The sequence below is a fragment of the Melanerpes formicivorus genome, unplaced genomic scaffold, assembly GCF_026170545.1.
Source record: "Melanerpes formicivorus ecotype bairdi unplaced genomic scaffold, bMelFor1.0.p_v2 SCAF_287, whole genome shotgun sequence".
Taxonomy (NCBI): Eukaryota; Metazoa; Chordata; class Aves; order Piciformes; family Picidae; genus Melanerpes; species Melanerpes formicivorus.
This window is the reverse complement of record NW_027142639.1, coordinates 236,732-258,685: the sequence shown is the minus strand read 5'-3', so window position 1 is coordinate 258,685 and position 21,954 is coordinate 236,732. Positions and strand designations below refer to the sequence as shown.

The window sequence follows — 21,954 nt, the reverse complement described above, 5'->3', positions numbered from 1 at the left end:
ACTTTGGCCACAGCAACCCCAGGCAGAGCTACAGGCTGGGGGCAGAGTGGCTGAGAGCAGCCAGGCAGAGAGGGACCTGGGGGTGCTGATTGACAGCTGCCTGAACAGGAGGCAGCAGTGTGCCCAGGGGGCCAAGAAGGCCAAGGGCATCCTGGCCTGCAGCAGGAGCAGTGTGGCCAGAAGGAGCAGGGAGCTCATCCTGCCCTGTGCTCAGCACTGCTCAGGCCACCCCTTGAGTCCTGTGTCCAGCTCTGGGCTCCTGAAAGAGGTTGAGCTGCTGGAAGGTGTCCAGAGAAGGGCAACAAAGCTGGGGAGGGGTCTGGGGCACAGCCCTGTGAGGAGAGGCTGAGGGAGCTGGGGTTGCTTAGCCTGGGGAAGAGGAGGCTCAGGGGAGACCTTCTTGCTCTCTGCAACTCCCTGCAGGGAGGTTGGAGCCAGGTGGGGGTTGGGCTCTTCTCCCAGGCCCCCAGCCCCAGAACAAGAGGCCACAGTCTCAAGCTGTGCCAGGGGAGGTTTAGGCTGGAGGGGAGGAGAAAGTTCTTCCCAGAGTGAGTTGTTGGCCCTTGGGATGTGCTGCCCAGGGAGGTGGTGGAGTCCCCATCCCTGGAGGTGTTCACGAGGGGATTGGATGTGGCACTTGGAGTCATGGTCTGGTCATGAGGTCTGTGGTGCCAGCTTGGACTTGATGATCCTCGAGGTCTCTTCCAGCCTTGGTGATTCTGTGAGTCTGTGAGACTGTGGAAGCAGCGAAGGATGTGCTGCTTCCCCTGGGCGCTGCTTCAGGCTGAGCTGGGGGCTGCCATTCAGGGCAGAGCCCAAGTGCAGGAGCCAAGCCCTCCCCTCCCCCAGCAGAGACCCCCCCCCCAGGGGGTTAGGGGAGCAGTGGCAGAGCAAGGGCTGCCTCCGGAGGGTGCAGGGCAGCGGGGCAGCTGCCGGAGGGAAGCGGCAAAGGATGTGCTGCTTCCCCTGGGCGCTCACAGGATGCCTGAGCAGGAGCAAACCCACCCAGAGAGCTGCCAGGGCTGGCCCCTCGCTGACCCCCACCCTCCCCCAGCCCCAAGGTGACAGGGGACAAGAGGAGGAGCCACGGGGACCTGCCTGCTCCTCCCACACCTGGAGTCCTGTGTCCAGCTCTGGGCTCCTCAGGTTAGGAAAGAGGTTGAGCTGCTGGAAGGTGTCCAGAGAAGGGCAACAAAGCTGGGGAGGGGTCTGGGGCACAGCCCTGTGAGGAGAGGCTGAGGGAGCTGGGGTTGCTTAGCCTGCAGAAGAGGAGGCTCAGGGGAGACCTTCTTGCTCTCTGCACCTCCCTGGAAGGAGCTCTGAGCAGAGCTGGAAGGGCCTCCGTGCGCTGCTGCAGCAGACGACGCCATCCTGTGGTGGCTCCTTCCTCCCTTCTGCCTCTGCCCTGAGGTTCCTGAGCAAAGCCTCTGCCCAGCTGGAAGGGTTTCCACACCTCGGGGGGATGCCCTGGCTGTGGGGAACCTGCACCGAGAGGTGGAGCAGGGCTACCAAACAAAGAGCTGGGAGGCTTGGCTGAGCCAGCTGCTGGCTGTGAGGCCTTTCAGAGACCTGGAGGGGCTGAGAGCTGGGCAGGGAGGAAGCTGCTGAGGCTGAAGCAGGAGGAGAGCAGAGTTCTGCAGCTGGGCAGGAAGAGCAAACTGCAGCAGCAGAGGCTGGGAGGGGATCTGCTGGAGAGCAGCCCCCAGGAGAAGGAGCTGGCAGTGCTGCTGGGCAGCAAGGGCTGCAGGGCACAGCAATGAGCCCTGGGGGCCAGGAAGGCCAAGGGGGTCCTGGGGGGCACTCAGCAGAGTGTGGCCAGCAGGGCCAGGGAGCTTCTCCTCCCCCTCTGCTCTGCCCTGCCCTGGGGAGGCCACAGCTGGAAGACTGCCTCCAGCTCTGGGCTCCCCAGCTCCAGAGGGACAGGGATCTGCTGCAGAGAGGCCAAGGGAGGGCTCCAAGGCTGCTGAAGGGACTGCAGCACTGCCTGGGCAGGAGAGGCTGAGAGCCCTGGGGGGGTGCAGTGTGCAGAGGAGAAGGCTGAGAGGGATCTGAGCAATGTCTCTCCAGAGCTGAGGGCTGGGGGGCAGGAAGGGAGGCACAGGGCCAGGCTCTGCTCACTGTGCCCTGGGGTAGGCCAAGGGGCAAGGGCTGGAAACTGCAGCCCAGGAGCTTCCAGCTCAGCAGGAGGAAGAACTTCTTGGCTGGGAGGCTGCCAGAGGCCTGGAGCAGGCTGCCCAGAGAGGTTGTGGAGTCTCCTGCTCTGGAGCCTTCCCAGCCCTGTCTGGATGCCAAAGGATGTTGCCAAATCATGTAGGAAGAAAATTAGGGAGGCAAAAGCACACTTGGAGCTTAAACTGGCCTCTACTGTGAAGGACAACAAAAAGTCCTTCTATAAATACATTAATAGTAAGAGGAAGGGAAAGGACAACCTCCACTCCTTGGTGGACACGGAGGGGAACATTGTAACCAAGGATGAGGAAAAGGCAGAGATACTTAACACCTTCTTTGCCTCAATTTTTACTAGCAGGACAGAATGTCTTCCTGACAGCTGGCCTGCAGAGCTGGCAGAAGGAGCCAGGGAGCTGCACAGTTTCCCTGTGTTCCATGAGGAGGTGGTTGGAACTCTCCTTAGCAGCTTGGATGCCCACAAGTCCATGGGACCAGATGGGATTCATCCTAGGGTGCTGAGAGAGCTGGCAGATGAGCTGGCCAAGCCACTCTCCATCATTTTCCAGCAGTCCTGGCTCACTGGCGAGGTCCCAGAGGACTGGAAGCTGGCCGACGTGGTGCCCATCCATAAGAAGGGCCGGTTGGATGAGCCAGGGAATTACAGGCCTGTCAGCCTGACCTCAGTGCCAGGGAAGGTTATGGAACAGGTCATCCTGAGTGCAATCACACAGCACTTCCATGATGGGCAAGGGATCAGGCCCAGCCAGCATGGATTTAGGAAGGGCAGGTCCTGGTCCATGGGACCAGATGGGATTCATCCTAGGGTGCTGAGAGAGCTGGCAGATGAGCTGGCCAAGCCACTCTCCATCATTTTCCAGCAGTCCTGGCTCACTGGCGAGGTCCCAGAGGACTGGAAGCTGGCCGACGTGGTGCCCATCCATAAGAAGGGCCGGTTGGATGAGCCAGGGAATTACAGGCCTGTCAGCCTGACCTCAGTGCCAGGGAAGGTTATGGAACAGGTCATCCTGAGTGCAATCACACAGCACTTCCATGATGGGCAAGGGATCAGGCCCAGCCAGCATGGATTTAGGAAGGGCAGGTCCTGCCTGAGCAACCTGAGCTCCTTCTCTGATCAGGGCACTGCCTGGTGGCTGTGGGGCAGGCTGTGGATGTGGTCTGCCTGGACCTCAGCAAGGCCTTTGACACCATCCCCCACAGCAAACTGCTGGCCAAGCTGTCAGCCCCTGGCTGGGACAGCAGCACTCTGAGCTGGGTGAGGAAGTGGCTGGAGGCTGAGCCCAGAGAGTGGTGGTGAATGGTGCCACAGCCAGCTGGCAGCCAGGCACCAGTGGTGTGCCCCAGGGAGCAGTGCTGGGCCCTGTGCTCTTTAACATCTTCATTGATGATCTGGAGGAAGGGATTGAGTCAGTCATCATCAGTAAATTTGCAGCTGACAGCAAGCTGGGAGCAGAGGTTGGTCAGTGAGAGGGCAGAAGGGCTCTGCAGAGGGACCTTGCCAGGCTGGGCAGATGGGCAGAGGCCAAGGGCAGGAGATTGAACACATCCAAGTGCCAGGGGCTGCACTTTGGCCACAGCAACCCCAGGCAGAGCTACAGGCTGGGGGCAGAGTGGCTGAGAGCAGCCAGGCAGAGAGGGACCTGGGGGGAGTGGTTGATGGTAGGCTGAACATGAGCCTGCAGTGTGCCCAGGCAGCCAGAAGGGCCAAGGGCATCCTGGCCTGCATCAGGGGCAGTGTGGCCAGCAGGAGCAGGGAGCTCATCCTGCCCCTGTGCTCAGCACTGCTCAGGCCACCCCTTGAGTCCTGTGTCCAGCTCTGGGCTCCTCAGGTTAGGAAAGAGGTTGAGCTGCTGGAAGGTGTCCAGAGAAGGGCAACAAAGCTGGGGAGGGGTCTGGGGCACAGCCCTGTGAGGAGAGGCTGAGGGAGCTGGGGTTGCTTAGCCTGGAGAAGAGGAGGCTCAGGGGAGACCTTCTTGCTCTCTCCAACTCCCTGAAGGGAAGTTGTAGAGAGGCAGAGGTTGGTCTCTTCTCCCAGGCAGCCAGCACCAGAACAAGAGGACACAGTCTCAGGCTGCGCCAGGGGAGGTTCAGGTTGGAGGTTAGGAAGAAATGCTACACAGAGAGAGTGATTGCCCATTGGGATGTGCTGCCCAGGGAGGTGGTGGAGTCACTGTCATTGGAGGTGTTCAGGAGGAGACTTGATGGGGTGCTTGGTGCCATGGGTTAGCTGGGTGGGTGGGTTGGATTGGTTGATGGGTTGGACACAATGATCTTGAAGGTCTCTTCCAACCTGGTTTGGTTTATTCTAAATAATGGATGTGTTCCTGTGCCCCTGGGCTGGGCTCTGTGCTCCTGCTCTGGCAGGGGCTGGCACTGGGAGCTCTCCAGAGGTCCCTTCCAGCCCCTCACCCCCTGGGAGCCTCTGCTGCCTTTGCTGTCCTGCTGGCTTTGGCTGCTGTGCTGGATTAAAACCCCCAAGGGGCCAAGCTTGCTTCTAGAGTCAGTTTGGATGAAGTTGTTGGGCAGGAGGGTGGTGAGAGCCTGGCCCAGGCTGCCCAGGGAGGTGGTGGAAGCCTCCTGCTGATGCCTGGAGGTGTTTGCAGCCAGGCTGGAGGTGGCTGTGAGCAACCTGCTGTGGGGTGAGGTGTCCCTGCCCATGGCAGGGGCTTGGAGCTGGCTGAGCCTTGAGTTCCCTTCCAGCCCTGCCAGCTCTGGGGTTCTGGGATCTCCAGAGGTCCTTTCCACCCCCTGACATCCTGTGAGCCCCAGGGCCTGGGCTGCTCCCATGGGGCAGCAGCAGGCACCTGCTGGGGGAAGGCTTGGAGCCATGTGGAGGAAGATGACTTCAGCCCTGGGCTGCATGGAGGAGATGACTTCAGCCCTGGGCTGCATGGAGGAGATGACTCCAGGGCTGCTGTGGTCCCTTCCTGCTGCCTGAGCACAGGCACACAGATAACCATCTCCACTCTGAGGCCCAGGGACTTTCACTGCAGGACAATGAGCTGGCTGAGAGTTCAAACAGGAGCTTTCCCCTGTTTGTGTTGCTCTGCAGGGGGATTTCCCCCTCTCCATCCCCACCCCTTCTCTTTGCCCACATCTGGCTGCTCTCCAGGCTTGTGTTCCCCAGCAGGAAGAACAGCTCTGAGCTGTGCCCGGGGGCAGGCTGGGGAGGAAGCTGCAGCAAGCCTTGGGGAGAGTTCCTTCTCCTGACTGCCAGCTGAAGGACTTTGAGGAAAGGCCATGTCTGGGGAGGAACAAATCAAGCCCCCAGGAAGCACAGGGCCAGCAGCCAGCCCTGGGCACCCAGCCATGGTCTGAGGCTCAGCAGCAGCTGAGGGGGTTCAGATGAAGCCCCTCCAGGGCAAGCATGACCCACCTTCTGGACTGGCTTGTCCTGGTCTCTCCTTCAGGCCCCTAGCAGGTCCCACGTCTCCAGAGCACATCACACCACGTGTCGTGGATCCATGGATGGGGTTGGGTTGGAAGGGGCCTCAAAGCTCAGCCAGCTCCAGCCCCCTGCCATGCCCAGGGACCCCTCCCCCCAGCCCAGGCTGCTCAAGGCCTCATCCAGCCTGGTCCTCAGCACCTCCAGCCAGGGGGCAGCCACAGCCTCCCTGGGCAGCCTGTGCCAGGCTCTCCCCAGCCTCCCTGCCAACCATTCCTTTCTCCTCTCCACTCTCCCTCTGCCCTCTCCCAGCTCCAAGCCATTCTCCCTGCTCCTGCCACTCCCAGCCCTTGCCCACAGTCCCTCCCCAGCTCTCCTGGAGCCCTTCAGCTCCTGCAAGGTTGCTCTGAGCTCTGCCTGCAGCCTTCTCTCCTGCAGGCTGCACAGCCCCAACCCTCCCAGCCTGGCCCCACAGGGGAGGCTCTGCAGCCTCTCAGCATCTCTGTGGCCTCCTCTGGAGCCTCTGCAGCAGCTCCAGGTCCTCCTTGTGCTGGGGGCCCCAGAGCTGGAGGCAGTGCTGCAGGTGGGGGCTGAGCAGAGCAGAGCAGAGGGGCAGAATCCCCTCCCTGTGCTGCTGCTCTCCCTGCTCTGGCTGCAGCTCAGCACTCAGCTGGCTCTGGGCTGCCAGGGCCCAGTGCTGGCTCCTGGGCACTTTGCCACCCCCCTGGCACCCCCAAGGCCTTCTCCTGCAGGCTGCTCTCAGCCACTCCTGCCCCAGCCTGGCTCTGGGCTTGGCATTGCCCTCAGCCAGCTGCAGGACCTTGCCCTTGGCCTTGTTGGACTTCCCTAGGCCAGGATTAAATACACTGCAGAGAAGCAGTTGGGAGCTGCTGGGAGCTGTTGAGAGCCTCTGTGCTTTCCTGTAGAGACATTCACCCTCTGACTTCTGCCCCCAAAGGGCTGCCCAGGCCTGGCCCAGGCTGCCCAGGGCAGTGGTGGAGCCTCCATGCCTGGAGGGGTTGCAAAGCCATGGAGCTGTGGTGCTGAGGGCCAGGGTTTGGTGGTACCCTGGCAGTGCTGGGGTCAGGCTTGGACTCCACGACCTGAAAAGCCTCTTTCAACCTACACAGCTCTGTGAGTGTAAGACTGCCCTACAGCAGGTCTGTGCAGCACAGAGCTGCCCCTGCCCTGCCCTCAGGGGAGCAGTGCTGCCTGTTCCTGGGGCTGGTTTCAGCAGCTGGGATATAAATAAGCAGGGCTGTGAGCTGTGCCCGGCGCTGACTCTGACTCACGCTTCCCAGCATTGTCTGGGGCAGACCTGTGGCCCTCTCAGGCTCCTCCTCAGCCTCCTGCCTCTCTCACTGAGCTTTTCCCCTGGCCTGCAGGGACTTCCCCATGGAGATTCCAATCAGAGCTGGAAGTGCTGATGCACTGCCCTCCCGACATGCCCTGCTGCGTCCCTGGCAGAGGATCCCACAGCTGGCAGGGAGCCCAAGGCTCAGCCAGCTCCAAGCCCCTGCCATGGGCAGGGACACCTCACCCCACAGCAGCTTGCTCACAGCCACCTCCAGCCTGGCTGCAAACACCTCCAGGCAGCAGCAGGAGGCTTCCACCACCTCCCTGGGCAGCCTGGGCCAGGCTCTCACCACCCTCCTGCCCAACAACTTCTTCCTCACAGCCAATCTCCAGCTCCCCACTTCGAGTTTTGCTCCAGCCCCCCCACTCCTGTCCCTCCCTCACCCCCTCCAAAGTCCCTCCTCAGCTTTCCTGCAGCCCCCTGCAGCTCCTGGAAGGCCACCAGAAGCTCTCCCTGGAGCCTTCTCCTCTGCAGCCTGCACAAGCCCAACTCTCTCAGGCTGTGCTCAGAGCAGAGCAGCTCCAGCCCTCTGCTCAGCCTCCTGGCCCTGCTCTGGACACCTTCCAGCCCCTCCAGAGCCTTCCTGGCTCAGAGGCTGCAGAGCTGGGCACAGAGCTGCAGCTGTGGGCTCAGCAGAGTGGAGCAGAGAGGCAGAATCCCCTCCCTGGCCCTGCTGGCCACACTTCTGCTGCTGCAGCCCAGGACAGGATAATGCTGGGCAGGAGGAAGTGATCTGCTGGAGTCACAGAATGGAGAGCTTGGAAGGGACCTCCAGAAATCATCCAGCCCAAGCCCCCTGCCCTAGCAGCATCACCCAGGGCAGGGCACACAGGAACACATCCAGGGGGGGTTGGAAGCTCCAGCACCTCCAGAGCCTTCCTGTATCAGATCTGGACAGGGCCAGGCAGTTTTCTCTGCCTCAGGGCAGCACAGGCTGTTCACTGACAGCAGCTTTATGCCTTTGGGAAGCTTTGTGCCCCCCGGAAACTCGTCTCAAGCCCCTGAGGATGTGACAAAGTGAGACAGAAACAACCTCGGAGTGATGCCACTGCGGCTTGAGCACAGAAGGGCTGCCAGGACCTCGTCCCGGACCCCCCACCGCTGGCTCCCGGGGGCGGGCAAGAATCAAAGCCCGCAAGCCACCGAGCCACCGCGAGGGAGCCGGGGAGGGAGCCGGGGAGGGAGCCGCGGGGAGGGAGCCGCGGGGAGGAGCCGGGGTGGAGAGCCGGTGGGGGGAGCTGGAGAGCCGGTTGGGGGAGCTGGAGAGCCGGGGGGGGAGCTGGGGAGCCGGGGGGGGCAGCGAGTGAGGGAGCCACGGGGTGGGGGGGTGGTGAGTGAGGGAGCCGTGGAAGGAAGGAGCCCAGGGGGAGCCAGTGAGAGAGCCCAGGGGGAGCCAGTGAGAGAGCCCAGGGGGAGCCAGTGAGGGAGAGCCGAGGGGGAGCCAGTGAGGGAGAGCCGAGGGGGAGCCAGTGAGGGAGAGCCCAGGGGGAGCCAGTGAGGGAGAGCCCAGGGGGAGCCAGTGAGAGAGAGCCCAGGGGGAGCCAGTGAGGGAGAGCCCAGGGGGAGCCAGTGAGGGAGAGCCCAGGGGGGGAGCGGGTCGGGGAGAGAGCCGGGCAGGGAGCCGGGCAGCCAGTGAGAGTGCCGGGTAAGGAGCCAGAAAGCCGGGGGAGAGCCGAGGAGCCAGTGAGGGAGCCGGGGGTGCCCGGGCAGCAGTACCCAACACCCGCGGCCCCCGCTCGGGAGCGCCGGGAGCGGGGAGCGGGGCCGGGGCGCTGCGCCAGGCTGGTGTAGCGCCGGGCGGAGATCGCCGCTCAGCGCTGTCAGGATGGCCGAGCGGTCTAAGGCGCTGCGTTCAGGTCGCAGTCTCCCCTGGAGGCGTGGGTTCGAATCCCACTTCTGACAACCGGTGAATCTTTTGCGGCGCAGCCTTCTGTGGGTGTTAATTAGTGAATTTCTGTTAATTGCTTTTTAATTACGCCGAAGGTGGGGGTGTGGGGTGTGGGGGCGGGTGTTGGAAGGGTCCCGCCCCCTCCAAGCAAAACTAAGCCGTGGGGGTGCGGCGCAAAACGAAGCTGTCAGAAGTGGGATTCGAACCCACGCCTCCAGGGGAGACTGCGACCTGAACGCAGCGCCTTAGACCGCTCGGCCATCCTGACCCGCCGCTTGTGGGCCCCCTCGCCGCCCGCCCCTCACCGCGCTCCGGCCGCTCCCCCGGGGCTGGACCCCTCCGCCTCCGAGCGCCGCCGGGGAGCTGCGAGGGAGGCAGCCGCGGCCGTGCCCCCGGGAGACTGCCGCGATCCCTGGAAAGGCGACGGAGCAGCGCGTTCTAGAGGGCATCTCCAAGCGCAGGGAGGAGAAGAGGCTCAGCGGGAGCAGCCAACACGGCTGCACCCGGGGGAGATGCTGCCTGCCTCATCGGAGAGCCTTCGACACGGAGCAGCGGTGGATGCCGTCCGCCTTGGCTTCGGGCAGGCTTTGGATGCTGGCTCCCGCAGCCTGCTGGTGGAACAGCTCAGGAAACGTGGCCCGGGGGGGTTGCTCCCCGAGGCGGATTGCAGACCGGCTCCACGGCAGGGCTCAGAGGGTTGGGGTCGGTGGCACAGAGCCAGCTTGGAGGCCTGGGGGCGGTGCTGTTCCCCAGGGGGCAGTGCTGGGCTCAGCTTTGCGGAGGAGGGGATCGAGGGGACTCGAGGAGGAGTTCAGTGATGCCTCACTGCGGGGGGGAGGGGGTCTGGCACCCCCTCAGGCTGTGCTGCCAGAGCTGGGTGTAGAGCAATCCTCCTGAGGTTCAGTAAGGACAAGGGCAGGGTCCTGCAGCTGGGGAGGAATAAGAGCAGGCAGAGGTCAGGGGCTGCCCTGTGTGGTGAGTTGAAATTGCTCCCCAGCTGGTTTGGAGCAAACTAACCCCCTCCAAAACAAATCACCAGGCTGAGCTCAGCTCGGGATGGAAGCAAATGAAGCTCTGCTGGACAGGCAAACTACAACCCAGAGCTGTGACATGCAGTGAATGTGTGCAGAACCCAGAGCCCAGCAGCAGCCAGGCTGGGAGAGAGCTCAGAGCTCATCCAGTCCAACCTAGCAGCCAGCAGCACCCAACCAACCCAACCGTGGCCCTGAGAGCCTCACCCAGGCTCTTGCTGAACACCCCCAGGGGTGGGGACTCCACCACCCCCCTGGGCAGCACATCCCAAGGGCCAATCTTTCTGGCTGGGGAGAATTTCTTCCTCACCTCCAGCCCTAAACCTCCCCTGGCACAGCTTGAGACTGTGTCCTCTTGTTCTAGTGCTGGGTGCCTGGCAGAAGAGCCCAACCCCCACCTGGCTGCAACCTCCCTGCAGGGAGTTGGAGAGAGCAAGAAGGTCTCCCCTGAGCCTCCTCTTCTGCAGGCTAAGCAACCCCAGCTCCCTCAGCCTCTCCTCACAGGGCTGTGCCCCAGACCCCTCCCCAGCTTTCTTGCCCTTCTCTGGACACCTTCCAGCAGCTCAACCTCTTTCCTAACCTGAGGAGCCCAGAGCTGGACACAGGACTCAAGGGGTGGCCTGAGCAGTGCTGAGCACAGGGCAGGATGAGCTCCCTGCTCCTGCTGGCCACACTGCTCCTGCTGCAGGCCAGGATGCCCTTGGCCTTCTTGGCCCCCTGGGCACACTGCTGGCTCCTGTTCAGTTGCTCTCCACCACTCCCCCCAGGTCCCTCTCTGCCTGGCTGCTCTCAGCCACTCTGCCCCCAGCCTGTAGCACTGCCTGGGGTTGCTGTGGCCAAAGTGCAGCCCCTGGCACTTGGATGTGTTCAATCTTCTGCCCTTGGCCTCTGCCCATCTGCCCAGCCTGGCAAGGTCCCTCTGCAGAGCTCTTCTACCCTCTCACAGCTCAACTCCTGCCCCCAGCTTGCTGTCAGCTGTGCCTGGGGTGCAGCAAGGGAAGTGTGGCCAGCAGGGCTGGCAAGGTTCTGCTGCTCCTCTGCTCTGCCCTGCTCAGACCACAGCTGAAATCCTGTGTCCAGTTTTGGGCTCCCCAGCCTCAGAGAGACAGAGACCTGCTGGTGAGAGGCCAAGGGAGAGCCAGGAGGAGGATCAGGGGACTTGAGCAGCTCCCCTGTGGAGAGAGACTGAGAGCCCTGGGGGTGTGCAGGGTGCAGAGGAGAAGGCTGAGAGGGATCTGAGCAATGTCTGTCAGGAGCTGAGGGCTGGGGGGCAGGGTGGAGGGGGGCAGGGTGGAGGGGGCCAAGCTCCTTTGGATGCTGCACAGCAATGAGCCAAGGAGCAATGGATGCAAACTGGAACAGAGAAGGTTCCACCTCAACAGGAGGAGAAAGTTGTTTGGGGTGAGGCTGCTGGAGGCCTGGGGCAGGCTGCCCAGAGGGGTTGTGGAGTCTCCTGGTGTGGAGAGCTTCCAACCCCCCCTGGATGCCTTCCTGTGCAGACTCCCCTGGGTGACCCAGCTTTTGGCAGGGGGGTTGGGCTGGATGATCTCTGGAGATCCCTTCCAAGCTCTATCATTCTGTGATCCTCTGATCCCTGCTCTGGAGCCAGCCCAGGGTGAAGCATGCAGCCTGCAGGGCTTCCCCTGCAGGAGGACCCCAGCTGGGCCTGGCAGATAAGGGCAGGCAGATGTCTGCTGGGGCACAAGCTCCAGCCCTGCCTGCTCCGGGTGACCCTGCTTTGGCAGGGGGGTTGGGCTGGGTGATCTGCAGAGGTCCCTTCCAACCACTGAGCTCCCCCTGGAGGAGCTGTGGCTGTTCAAGCACAAGATCCCTTCCCTTCCCTTCCCTCTTTCCCTTCCCTCTTTCCCTTCCCTCTTTCCCTTCCCTCTTTCCCTTCCCTCTTTCCCTTCCCTCTTTCCCTTCCCTCTTTCCCTTCCCTCTTTCCCTTCCCTCTTTCCCTTCCCTCTTTCCCTTCCCTCTTTCCCTTCCCTCTTTCCCTTCCCTCTTTCCCTTCCCTCTTTCCCTTCCCTCTTTCCCTTCCCTCTTTCCCTTCCCTCTTTCCCTTCCCTCTTTCCCTTCCCTCTTTCCCTTCCCTCTTTCCCTTCCCTCTTTCCCTTCCCTCTTTCCCTTCCCTTCCCTCTTTCCCTTCCCTCATTCCCTTCCCTTCACCAGTGGTGCACTGCAGGAGCTCAGTACTGCTCCATTCCTCCTTAACCTCTTCACTAAGGGCCTGGAGGATGAGCAGGGCACAGCCTGATCAGGCTGGCACACCCTCAGCGTGTGAGCAGCAGCAGCTGGTGCTCCAGAGGGTGGTGCTGACCTCCAGGGGGCAGCTGGGCAGGCTGGAGGAATTTGCCAGCAGGAACATCCCCCAGCTGAGGGTGGGGAAACACCAGCACAGGTTGTCCAGAGATGTCCTCCCCGCTGGATGTACTCCAGAGCCCTGAGCAACCTGATGGAGTCAGAGTTGGAAGGCTCTGGAGGGGCTGGAAGGTGTCCAGAGCAGGGCCAGGAGGCTGAGCAGAGGGCTGGAGCTGCTCTGCTCTGAGCACAGCCTGAGAGAGTTGGGGTTGTGCAGGCTGCAGAGGAGAAGGCTCCAGGGAGACCTTCTGGTGGCCTTCCAGGAGCTGCAGGGGGCTGCAGGAAAGCTGGGGAGGGACTTTGGAGGGGGTGAGGGAGGGACAGGACTGGGGGGCTGGAGCAAAAGGAGAAGTGGGGAGCTGGAGATTGGCTGTGAGGAAGAAGTTGTTGGGCAGGAGGGTGGTGAGAGCCTGGCCCAGGCTGCCCAGGGAGGTGGTGGAAGCCTCCTGCTGATGCCTGGAGGTGTTTGCAGCCAGGCTGGAGGTGGCTGTGAGCAACCTGCTGTGGGGTGAGGTGTCCCTGCCCATGGCAGGGGGGTTGGAACTGCCTGAGCCCTGGGGTCCCTTCCAGCTCTGGGGTTCTGTGTCCCTGCTCACTGCAGTGGGGTTGGCCTGGATGGCCTTGAGAGGTCCCTTCCAAGCCTAACCAGTCTGGGATTTGATTAAGCTGCATTCAGCTCCAGGGCCCCCAGCAGAAGAAGGACATGGACCCTGGCTGGGGCTGGAGGAGGCCATGAAGGTGATCCAAGGGCTGGAAGGGCTCTGCTGGGAGCAGCCTGGGCTGGGGGGAGATGTCCCTGCTCATGGCAGGGGCTTGGAACTGGGTGACCTTTAAGGTCCCTTCCAACCCCAACCCCTTCCACCAATCTGTGGTGTGCAGCGTTCTGCCCCTGCAGAGGAAGAGCGGGGACAGCCCCTGGGGTGCTGCTGGGCTCCAAGATGGACAGGAGCTGCAGAGAAGCCGGGGGAGGGGGCTCTGGGCTGCCTGGGGCAGAGCAGGGACAGGAGGGGGTCCTGGCAGTGGCAGGGCTGCCCCGGGAGCGCTGGCTGCGGAGCTGGGTGCGGAGCTGGCTGCGGAGCTGGCTGCGGAGCTGGGTGCGGTGCCCGGCTCCCCAGGCACCCGGGCAGCCCGGCGGGGCGTAGGGACCGCAGCGTCCGCGGGAGGAGGTGCCGGGTGCCAGCCCGGTGCGCCCGCCCGGGGAGGGCAGGCGGGGAGGAGCGGCGGGGCCGCGCCGTGCCCGTCCCGCTGCCGGTGCCCGCGGCATGGCAGGGCTGCCCGGAGCGGCGCGCAGCCCGAGCCGGCTCCCCGGCCATCCTCCCTGCCCGCCCTCAATGTCGCCTTCCTCCTCTCGCCCCTCGGGGGGCTGATGGTCGCCCAGGTGGTGAGTGCCGGGGAGGGGGCACCGGGAGAGGGGCGCCAGGGGGCCGCCGGAGCACACCCCCGACCCTGACGCTTCACTGCCGGGGCTGGAAAGAGGTTACCCTCCGGCTGCCATCCCCCATCCCACCCTCTGCCTAACCCCAGCTCATCTCTAACCCTGGGACACTGCAGCCCCTTCCCTTCCCTTCCCTTCCCTTCCCTTCCCTTCCCTTCCCTTCCCTTCCCTTCCCTTCCCTTCCCTTCCCTTCCCTTCCCTTCCCTTCCCTCTTCCCTTCCCTTCCCTCTTCCCTTCCCTTCCCTCTTCCCTTCCCTTCCCTCTTCCCTTCCCTTCCCTCTTCCCTTCCCTTCCCTCTTCCCTTCCCTTCCCTCTTCCCTTCCCTTCCCTCTTCCCTTCCCTTCCCTCTTCCCTTCCCTTCCCTCTTCCCTTCCCTTCCTCTTCCCTTCCCTTCCCTCTTCCCTTCCCTTCCCTCTTCCCTTCCCTTCCCTCTTCCCTTCCCTTCCCTCTTTCCCCTTCCCTTCCCTCTTCCCTTCCCTTCCCTCTTCCCTTCCCTTCCCTCTTCCCTTCCCTTCCCTCTTCCCTTCCCTTCCCTCTTCCCTTCCCTTCCCTCTTCCCTTCCCTTCCCTCTTCCCTTCCCTTCCCTCTTCCCTTCCCTTCCCTCTTCCCTTCCCCTTCCCTCTTCCCTTCCCTTCCCTCTTCCCTTCCCTTCCCTTCCCTCTTCCCTTCCCTTCCCTCTTCCCTTCCCTTCCCTCTTCCCTTCCCTTCCCTCTTCCCTTCCCTTTCCTTCCCTCTTCCCTTCCCTTCCCTCTTCCCTTCCCTTCCCTTCCCTTCCCCTCCCCTCCCTTCCCCTCCCCTCCCACCTGGGCCCCTGCCCTGCAGCCTGTGCACATGAGGTGGGAGCTCAGCTGCAGGTGGGGCCACAAGTGTCCTGTGCTGCTGTGTGCACCCCCACAGCCCTGGGGACCCTCTTTGCTCATCCCCTCTCCCTGGGGGGATGTGGGGTGGCAGTGGGATGTGCCCTGGGGACCCTCTTTGCTCATCCCCTCTCCCTGGGGGGGTGTGGGCTGGCAGTGGGATGTGCCCTGAGCAGCTGCTCTGCAGGGTCTGGCTGCCTGCTGCTGCAGATCCCAGGCCTGGGGCAGGGCTGAGGTGGTTGTGCCATGGGAAGCCCTGGGGCAGGATGCTGCCAGGGGATGTTCTGCAGAGCACAAGAGGCAAGGGCTGGAAACTGCAGCCCAGGAGCTTCCAGCTCAGCAGGAGGAAGAACTTCTTGGCTGGGAGGCTGCCAGAGGCCTGGAGCAGGCTGCCCAGAGAGGTTGTGGAGTCTCCTGCTCTGGAGCCTTCCCAGCCCTGCCTGGATGTGTTCCTGTGCCCCCTGGGCTGGGCTCTGTGCTCCTGCTCTGGCAGGGGCTGGCACTGGGAGCTCTCTCTGGAGGCCCCTTCCAGCCCCTCACACCCTCTGAGCCTCTGCTGCCTTTGCTGTCCTGCTGGCTCTGGCTGCTGTGCTGGATTAAAACCCCCAAGGGGCCAAGTTTGCTTCTAGAGTCAGGTTGGATGAAGAAGTTGTTGGGCAGGAGGGTGGTGAGAGCCTGGCCCAGGCTGCCCAGGGAGGTGGTGGAAGCCTCCTGCTAATGCCTGGAGGTGTTTGCAGCCAGGCTGGAGGTGGCTGTGAGCAACCTGCTGTGGTGTGAGGTGTCCCTGCCCATGGCAGGGGCTTGGAGCTGGCTGAGCCTGGAGCTCCCTTCCAGCCCTGGGGTTCTGTGATGCTTTGGTGTGAGGCTGCTGGAGCCTGGGGCAGGCTGCCCAGGGAGGTTGTGGAGTCTCCTTCCTTGGAGAGCTTCCAACCCCCCCTGGATGTGTGCCTGGGTGATGCTGCTCTGGCAGGGGGCTCGGGCTGGATGATCTCCAGAGGTCCCTTCCAGCCCCTCACGTCCTGGGAGCTGGGATCCTGTGATCAGGCAAGGGAGACCACAGAGTGGGAGGGCTTGGAAGGGACCTCTGGAGGTCATCCAGCCCAAGCCCCCTGCCGGAGCAGCAGCACCCAGGGCAGGGCACACAGCCAGGGGGGGTTGGAAGCTCCCCAGAGCAGGAGGCTCCACAACCTCCCTGGGCAGCCTGCTCCGGGCTCCAGCAGCCTGGAGGTGCAGAGTTGTTTTCTGCTCCTTCCGTGGTGCCTCCCCTGCCCCCAGGTGGAAGCCCCCTGCCCCCCTCCTCTGGCCTCACCTCTCCAGCTCCCCGCCGGGGCTGTGCCATCCACCGCCCTCCCCCTGCCTCCTGCCCAGCGCTCTCCGGGGGGGCTGCGGCTCTCCTGCCCCCGCAGGCGGCCGGCTGGCACATGCCACCTCCCAGGGCGCTGCCAGGGCGCTGCCAGGGCGCTCCGGACCTGTCTCTCCTCCCCCCGCCCCCGGGGGCATGTTTGCGATCCCGAGCGCTGGGAAGGGGCGGGATGGCACAAGGAGGCTTTGTTGGGGCCGCCCAGCAGCAGGGCAGCACAAAGGCTGCGGTGTTTGTGCCGTGCCAACCAGCGAGGCAGGATGGCACCGGCAGGCGGCAGCTCCCCCGGCCCGCCCCGGCCCGCCCCGGCCACAGGGGCAGCAGAGCTCCCGAGCCGCGCAGGGGCTGGGGGCTTCCCTTGGCGCTGCCCAGGGAGGTGCCAGGGCCCGGCTGGGCACCGCAATACGGCGCAGGGGGGCAGCTGCCCACCCAGCAGTGCCCACCCAGCACCTGCCCACCCAGCACCTCCCCACCCAGCATCTGCCCACCCAGCATCTGCCCACCCAGCACTGCCCACCCTGCACTGCCCACCCCAGCACCTTCCCACCCAGCACCCTCCCCACCCAGCAGTGCCCACCCAGCACCTCCCCACCCAGCATCTGCCCACCCAGCACTGCCCACCCAGCACCTTCCCACCCAGCACTGCCCACCCAGCACTGCCCACCCAGCACCTTCCCACCCAGCAGTGCCCACCCAGCACTGCCCACCCAGCACCCTTCCCACCCAGCACCTTCCCACCCAGCAGTGCCCACCCAGCACCTCCCCACCCAGCACCTCCCCACCCAGCACCTTCCCACCCAGCACCTTCCCACCCAGCACTGCCCACCCAGCACTGCCACCCAGCATCTGCCCACCCAGCCTGGCTGTGGGCATCTCCTGGTGACACTGGGTGGTGCTGGGGGCACCTTCTCCCCCCATGGGCATCTCCTGTTGACACTGGGTGGTGCTGGGGGTACCTTCTCCCCCCATGGGCATCTCCTGGTGACACTGGGTGGTGCTGGGGGCACCTTCTCACCCAGCCTGGTTGTGGGCACCTGCAGGCACCTCTCCACCTGAATGCTTTCTCCATCTCCCTCATGAGGAAAGCCTGAGGGAGCTGAGGGCTCTGGAGCTTGGAGAGGAGCCTGAGGGAGCTGAGGGCTCTGGAGCTTGGAGAGGAGCAGCCTGAGGGAGCTGAGGGCTCTGGAGCTTGGAGAGGAGCCTGAGGGAGCTGAGGGCTCTGGAGCTTGGAGCAGCCTGAGGGAGCTGAGGGCTCTGCAGCTTGGAGCAGCCTGAGGGAGCTGAGGGCTCTGGAGCTTGGAGAGGAGCAGCCTGAGGGAGCTGAGGGCTCTGGAGATTGGAGCAGCCTGAGGGAGCTGAGGGCTCTGCAGCTCAGAGGAGCAGCCTGAGGGAGCTGAGGGCTCTGCAGCTTGGAGCAGCCTGAGGGAGCTGAGGGCTCTGGAGCTTGGAGAGGAGCAGCCTGAGGGAGCTGAGGGCTCTGGAGCTTGGAGAGGAGCAGCCTGAGGGAGCTGAGGGCTCTGGGGTTTGGAGCAGCCTGAGGGAGCTGAGGGCTCTGGAGCTTGGAGAGGAGCCTGAGGGAGCTGAGGGCTCTGGAGCTTGGAGAGGAGCCTGAGGGAGCTGAGGGCTCTGGAGCTTGGAGAGGAGCCTGAGGGAGCTGAGGGCTCTGGAGATTGGAGCAGCCTGAGGGAGCTGAGGGCTCTGGGGCTTGGAGAGGAGCCTGAGGGTGACCTCACTGCTGGTGCTGAAGCTGTGCAGGGTGCTGCCCAGAGCCAGGCTCTGCTGGGTGCTGCCCAGTGCCATCCCAAGGGGCAGTGGTGGAAGCTGAGGCAGAGGAAGCTCCATGGCAACAGGAGAAAGAATTCTGTCCCTGTGAGGTGCCAGAGGCCTGGAGCAGGCTGCCCAGGGGGGCTGTGGAGCCCTCCTCTGCGTGGAGCTATCCAAACCCCCCCTGGATGTGTTCCTGGGGGACCTGCCCTGGGTGCTGCTGCTCTGGCAGGGGGTGGGGTTGGGCCTGGGTGAGCTTAGGAGGTCCCTTCCAGCCCCTAATCCTCTTTGCTTTGCCCCCCAGGTGCTGGGCTTGCTGGTGTGGGCCCTCATCGCCGACACAACCTTCTACCTCCACGCAGCCTACGGCTGGGTGATGTTTGTCTCCATCTTCTTCTGGGTCCTGACTCTCCTCCTCTTCATCACTTACCTCCTGCAGCTTCAGCTCAAGTGCTATGTCATCCCCTGGCCCCTTGTGGTATGTGGCCAAGGAGGGGAGGGAGGAAAGTGGGAAACATCCTGGGGAGAAGCTCAGAGAGGAGCAGGAGGGCTGCAGGGTGTCCTGAGCTGGTGGAACAAAGTCCTCTCTGCCCTCTGCTCTTGGGGAGAAGCTCAGAGAGGAGCAGCAGGCTTCAGGGTGTCCTGAGCTGGTGGAACAAAGTCCTCTCTGCCCTCTGCTCCTGGGGAGATGTTCAGAGAGGAGCAGCAGGCTGCAGGGTGTCCTGGGCTGATGGAACAAAGTCCTCTCTGCCCTCTGCTCCTGGGGAGATGTTCAGAGAGGAGCAGGAGGGCTGCAGGGTGTCCTGGGCTGGTGGAGCAAAGTCCTCTCTGCCCTCTGCTCCTGGGGAGATGTTCAGAGAGGAGCAGCAGGCTGCAGGGTGTCCTGGGCTGATGGAACAAAGTCCTCTCTGCCCTCTGCTCCTGGGGAGATGTTCAGAGAGGAGCAGGGCTGCAGGGTGTCCTGGGCTGATGGAACAAAGTCCTCTCTGCCCTCTGCTCCTGGGGAGATGCTCAGAGAGGAGCAGGGCTGCAGGGTGTCCTGAGCTGGTGGAACAAAGTCCTCTCTGCCCTTTGTTCCATCAATCCAAGACACTTTGAAGCCTGCTGGTCCTCTCCAAGCATCTCCCCAGAGACAAAGTGCAGAGGGCTTTGTTCCACCAGCCCAGGGACATCCTAAAGCTCTGGGAGATGCTCAGAGAGGAGCTGCAGGGTGTCCTGAGCTGGTGGAACAAAGTCCTCTCTGCCCTCTGCTCCTGGGGAGCTGCTCAGAGAGGAGTAGGCTGCAGGGTGTCCTGAGCTGGTGGAACAAAGTGCAGAGGACTTATTTCCATCAGCCCAGGACAGGCTGGAGCCTTGGGAGCTGCTCAGAGAGGAGGAGGTCCCTGCCCCTGCACAGCTGCACTGTTTCATCCTACTCCTCCATCACTCAAGGGATGCTCAGCACAGAGAGCTCTTTGTCAGAGCAGAAAGCTGCAGCCAGCACGACACTGCTGCAGGCCTGCTGCCAGCCACAACCCCTCAGCACAGCCTGGGGGGCACTCAGTGAGATGCCAGCCTGGGGCTGGGCACTGCCTGTGGGGCAGAACCGACACTGAGGTGGGCTGGGAGTTGGTGACAGAGTGCAAAGAGTGGTGGTCAGTGGTGCTGGAGAGCTGTGACCAGGGGAGGCCCCCAGGGGTCAGTTGCTGGCTCTGGGCCTTCCCAGCATCTTCAGCAATGCCATTGGTGAGGGGACAGACAGACAGACAGAGGCTGCTCAGCAAGTCTGCTGAGGATCCCAAGCTGGGAGGCTTGGCTGAGCCAGCTGCAGGCTGTGAGGCCATTCAGAGACCTGGAGGGGCTGAGAGCTGGGCAGGGAGGAAGCTGCTGAGGCTGAAGCAGGAGGAGAGCAGAGTCCTGCAGCTGGGCAGGAAGAGCAAAGTGCAGCAGCAGAGGCTGGGAGGGGATCTGCTGGAGAGCAGCCCCCAGGAGAAGGAGCTGGCAGTGCTGCTGGGCAGCAAGGGCTGCAGGGCACAGCAATGAGCCCTGGGGGCCAGGAAGGCCAAGGGGGTCCTGGAGGGCACTCAGCAGAGTGTGGCCAGCAGGGCCAGGGAGCTTCTCCTCCCCCTCTGCCCTGCCCTGCCCTCCCCTGGGGAGGCCACAGCTGGAAGACTGCCTCCAGCTCTGGGCTCCCCAGCTCCAGAGGGACAGGGATCTGCTGCAGAGAGGCCAAGGGAGGGCTCCAAGGCTGCTGAAGGGACTGCAGCACTGCCTGGGCAGGAGAGGCTGAGAGCCCTGGGGGGGTGCAGTGTGCAGAAGGAGAAGGCTGAGAGGGATCTGAGCAATGTCTCTCCAGAGCTGAGGGCTGGGGGGCAGGAAGGGAGGCACAGGGCCAGGCTCTGCTCACTGTGCCCTGGGGGAGCACAAGAGGCAAGGGCTGGAAACTGCAGCCCAGGAGCTTCCAGCTCAGCAGGAGGAAGAACTTCTTGGCTGGGAGGCTGCCAGAGGCCTGGAGCAGGCTGCCCAGAGAGGTTGTGGAGTCTCCTGCTCTGGAGCCTGTGCAGCCCTGGCTGGATGTGTTCCTGTGCCCCTGGGCTGGGCTCTGTGCTCCTGCTCTGGCAGGGGCTGGCACTGGGAGCTCTCCAAAGGTCCCTTCCCGCCCCTCACACCCTCTGAGCCTCCAGGGCCTGGAACTTCCCCTCCTCATGGTTGTTGTGCTGGGTTAAAACCCCCCCTTGCCTCCAGAGCCTGTGCCCTTGCTTGCCAGGTTCTCCCTGGGGGAGGCTGGGGACACACACACACACACACACACACACACAAGCCTGAACCTTCATCCCAGAGCTCAGAAGCTGCTCTCTGCCTTTCCCCAGCTGATGATCTTCAACCTGGCGGCCACGGTGCTGTACCTGACAGCCTTCGTGACCTGCGCGGCCGCCGTGCAGCCAACCTCCTGGCGCCAGTGGGACTACAACCGCAGGGCTGCTGCCTCCGTGAGTCACAGGGGGCACCAGGCCAGGCCTGCCGGGGCAGGAGGGCTCTGCAGAGGGACCTTGCCAGGCTGGGCAGAGGGGCAGAGCCCAACAGGATGGCATTGAGCAAGCCCAAGGGCCAGGGGCTGCACTTTGGCCACAGCAACCCCAGGCAGAGCTACAGGCTGGGGGCAGAGTAGCTGAGAGCAGCCAGGCAGAGAGGGACCTGGGGGTGCTGATTGACAGCTGCCTGAACAGGAGGCAGCAGTGTGCCCAGGGGGCCAAGAAGGCCAAGGGCATCCTGGCCTGCAGCAGGAGCAGTGTGGCCAGCAGGAGCAGGGGAGCTCATCCTGCCCTGTGCTCAGCACTGCTCAGGCCACCCCTTGAGTCCTGTGTCCAGCTCTGGGCTCCTCAGGTTAGGAAAGAGGTTGAGCTGCTGGAAGGTGTCCAGAGAAGGGCAACAAAGCTGGGGAGGGGTCTGGGGCACAGCCCTGTGAGGAGAGGCTGAGGGAGCTGGGGGTTGCTTAGCCTGGAGAGGAGGAGGCTCAGGGGAGACCTTCTTGCTCTCTGCAACTCCCTGCAGGGAGGTTGGAGGCAGGTGGGGGTTGGGCTCTTCTCCCAGGCCCCAGCACCAGAACAAGAGGCCACAGTCTCAAGCTGTGCCAGGGGAGGTTTGGGCTGGAGGTGAGGAAGAAATTCTCCCCAGCCAGTGAGATTGGCCCTGGGGATGTGCTGCCCAGGGGGGTGGTGGAGTCCCCACCCCGGGGGCATTCAAGAGGAGCCTGGGTGAGGCTCTCAGGGCCGTGGCTGAGCCGATTAGCGAGGGCTGGGTGATCAGGGGGGAGTGGATGACCTCGGGGGGCTCTCTTCCAGGCCGGCTGATTGACTCCGTGCTTGCTTCCCCCCTCCCCCCAGTTCTTCGCCTGTGTGGTGATGATCAGCTATGGGTTCAGCAGCTTCTTCAGCTTCCGGGCCTGGAAGGGGCTGGGCAGCAACGCGGCCAGCAGCCAAGCCAGCGACCGAGCCTGAGGGCAGCGCCTGCGCCGCGGCCAGGGGGCTCCTGCCTGCCCTGCCTGCCCCCTAGGCAGCTGAGCTCCTGCCTGCCCCCTGCCTGCCCTGGCTGCCCCTCTGCCTGCCCTGACTGCCCCCTAGGCAGCTGAGCTCCTGCCTGCCCCCTGCCTGCCCCTCTGCCTGCCCTGCCTGCCCCCTAGGCAGCTGGGCTCCTGCCTGCCCCCTGCCTGCCCCTCTGTCTGCCCTGCCTGCCCCCTAGGCAGCTGGGCTCCTGCCTGCCTCCTGCCTGCTCCTCTGGCTGCCCTGCCTGCCCCCGGGCAGCTGAGCTCTTGCCTGCCTCCTGGGCAGCTGAGCTCCTGCCTGCCCTGCC

The 21,954-nt window shown here is 63.7% G+C and overlaps 1 protein-coding gene and 2 non-coding genes across 3 annotated transcripts; 2 read left to right on the top strand and 1 right to left on the bottom strand.

Moving 5' to 3' along the window:
- The first annotated feature begins 8,748 nt into the window (after positions 1-8,748).
- TRNAL-CAG (transfer RNA leucine (anticodon CAG)) lies at positions 8,749-8,831 on the top strand. The gene has a single exon. It is a non-coding gene; the product is annotated as a tRNA-Leu (tRNA).
- A 171-nt stretch (positions 8,832-9,002) lies between these two features.
- On the bottom strand, positions 9,003-9,085 carry TRNAL-CAG (transfer RNA leucine (anticodon CAG)). Its single transcript has one exon. It is a non-coding gene; the product is annotated as a tRNA-Leu (tRNA).
- A 4,386-nt stretch (positions 9,086-13,471) lies between these two features.
- PLLP (plasmolipin) lies at positions 13,472-21,948 on the top strand. The gene is given in 5 exon segments (XM_068170130.1): positions 13,472-13,517; positions 13,520-13,590; positions 17,930-18,103; positions 20,475-20,594; positions 21,489-21,948. Coding segments are annotated over 5 exon segments (525 nt in total). The 3' UTR covers positions 21,603-21,948.
- Positions 21,949-21,954: the final 6 nt, after the last annotated feature.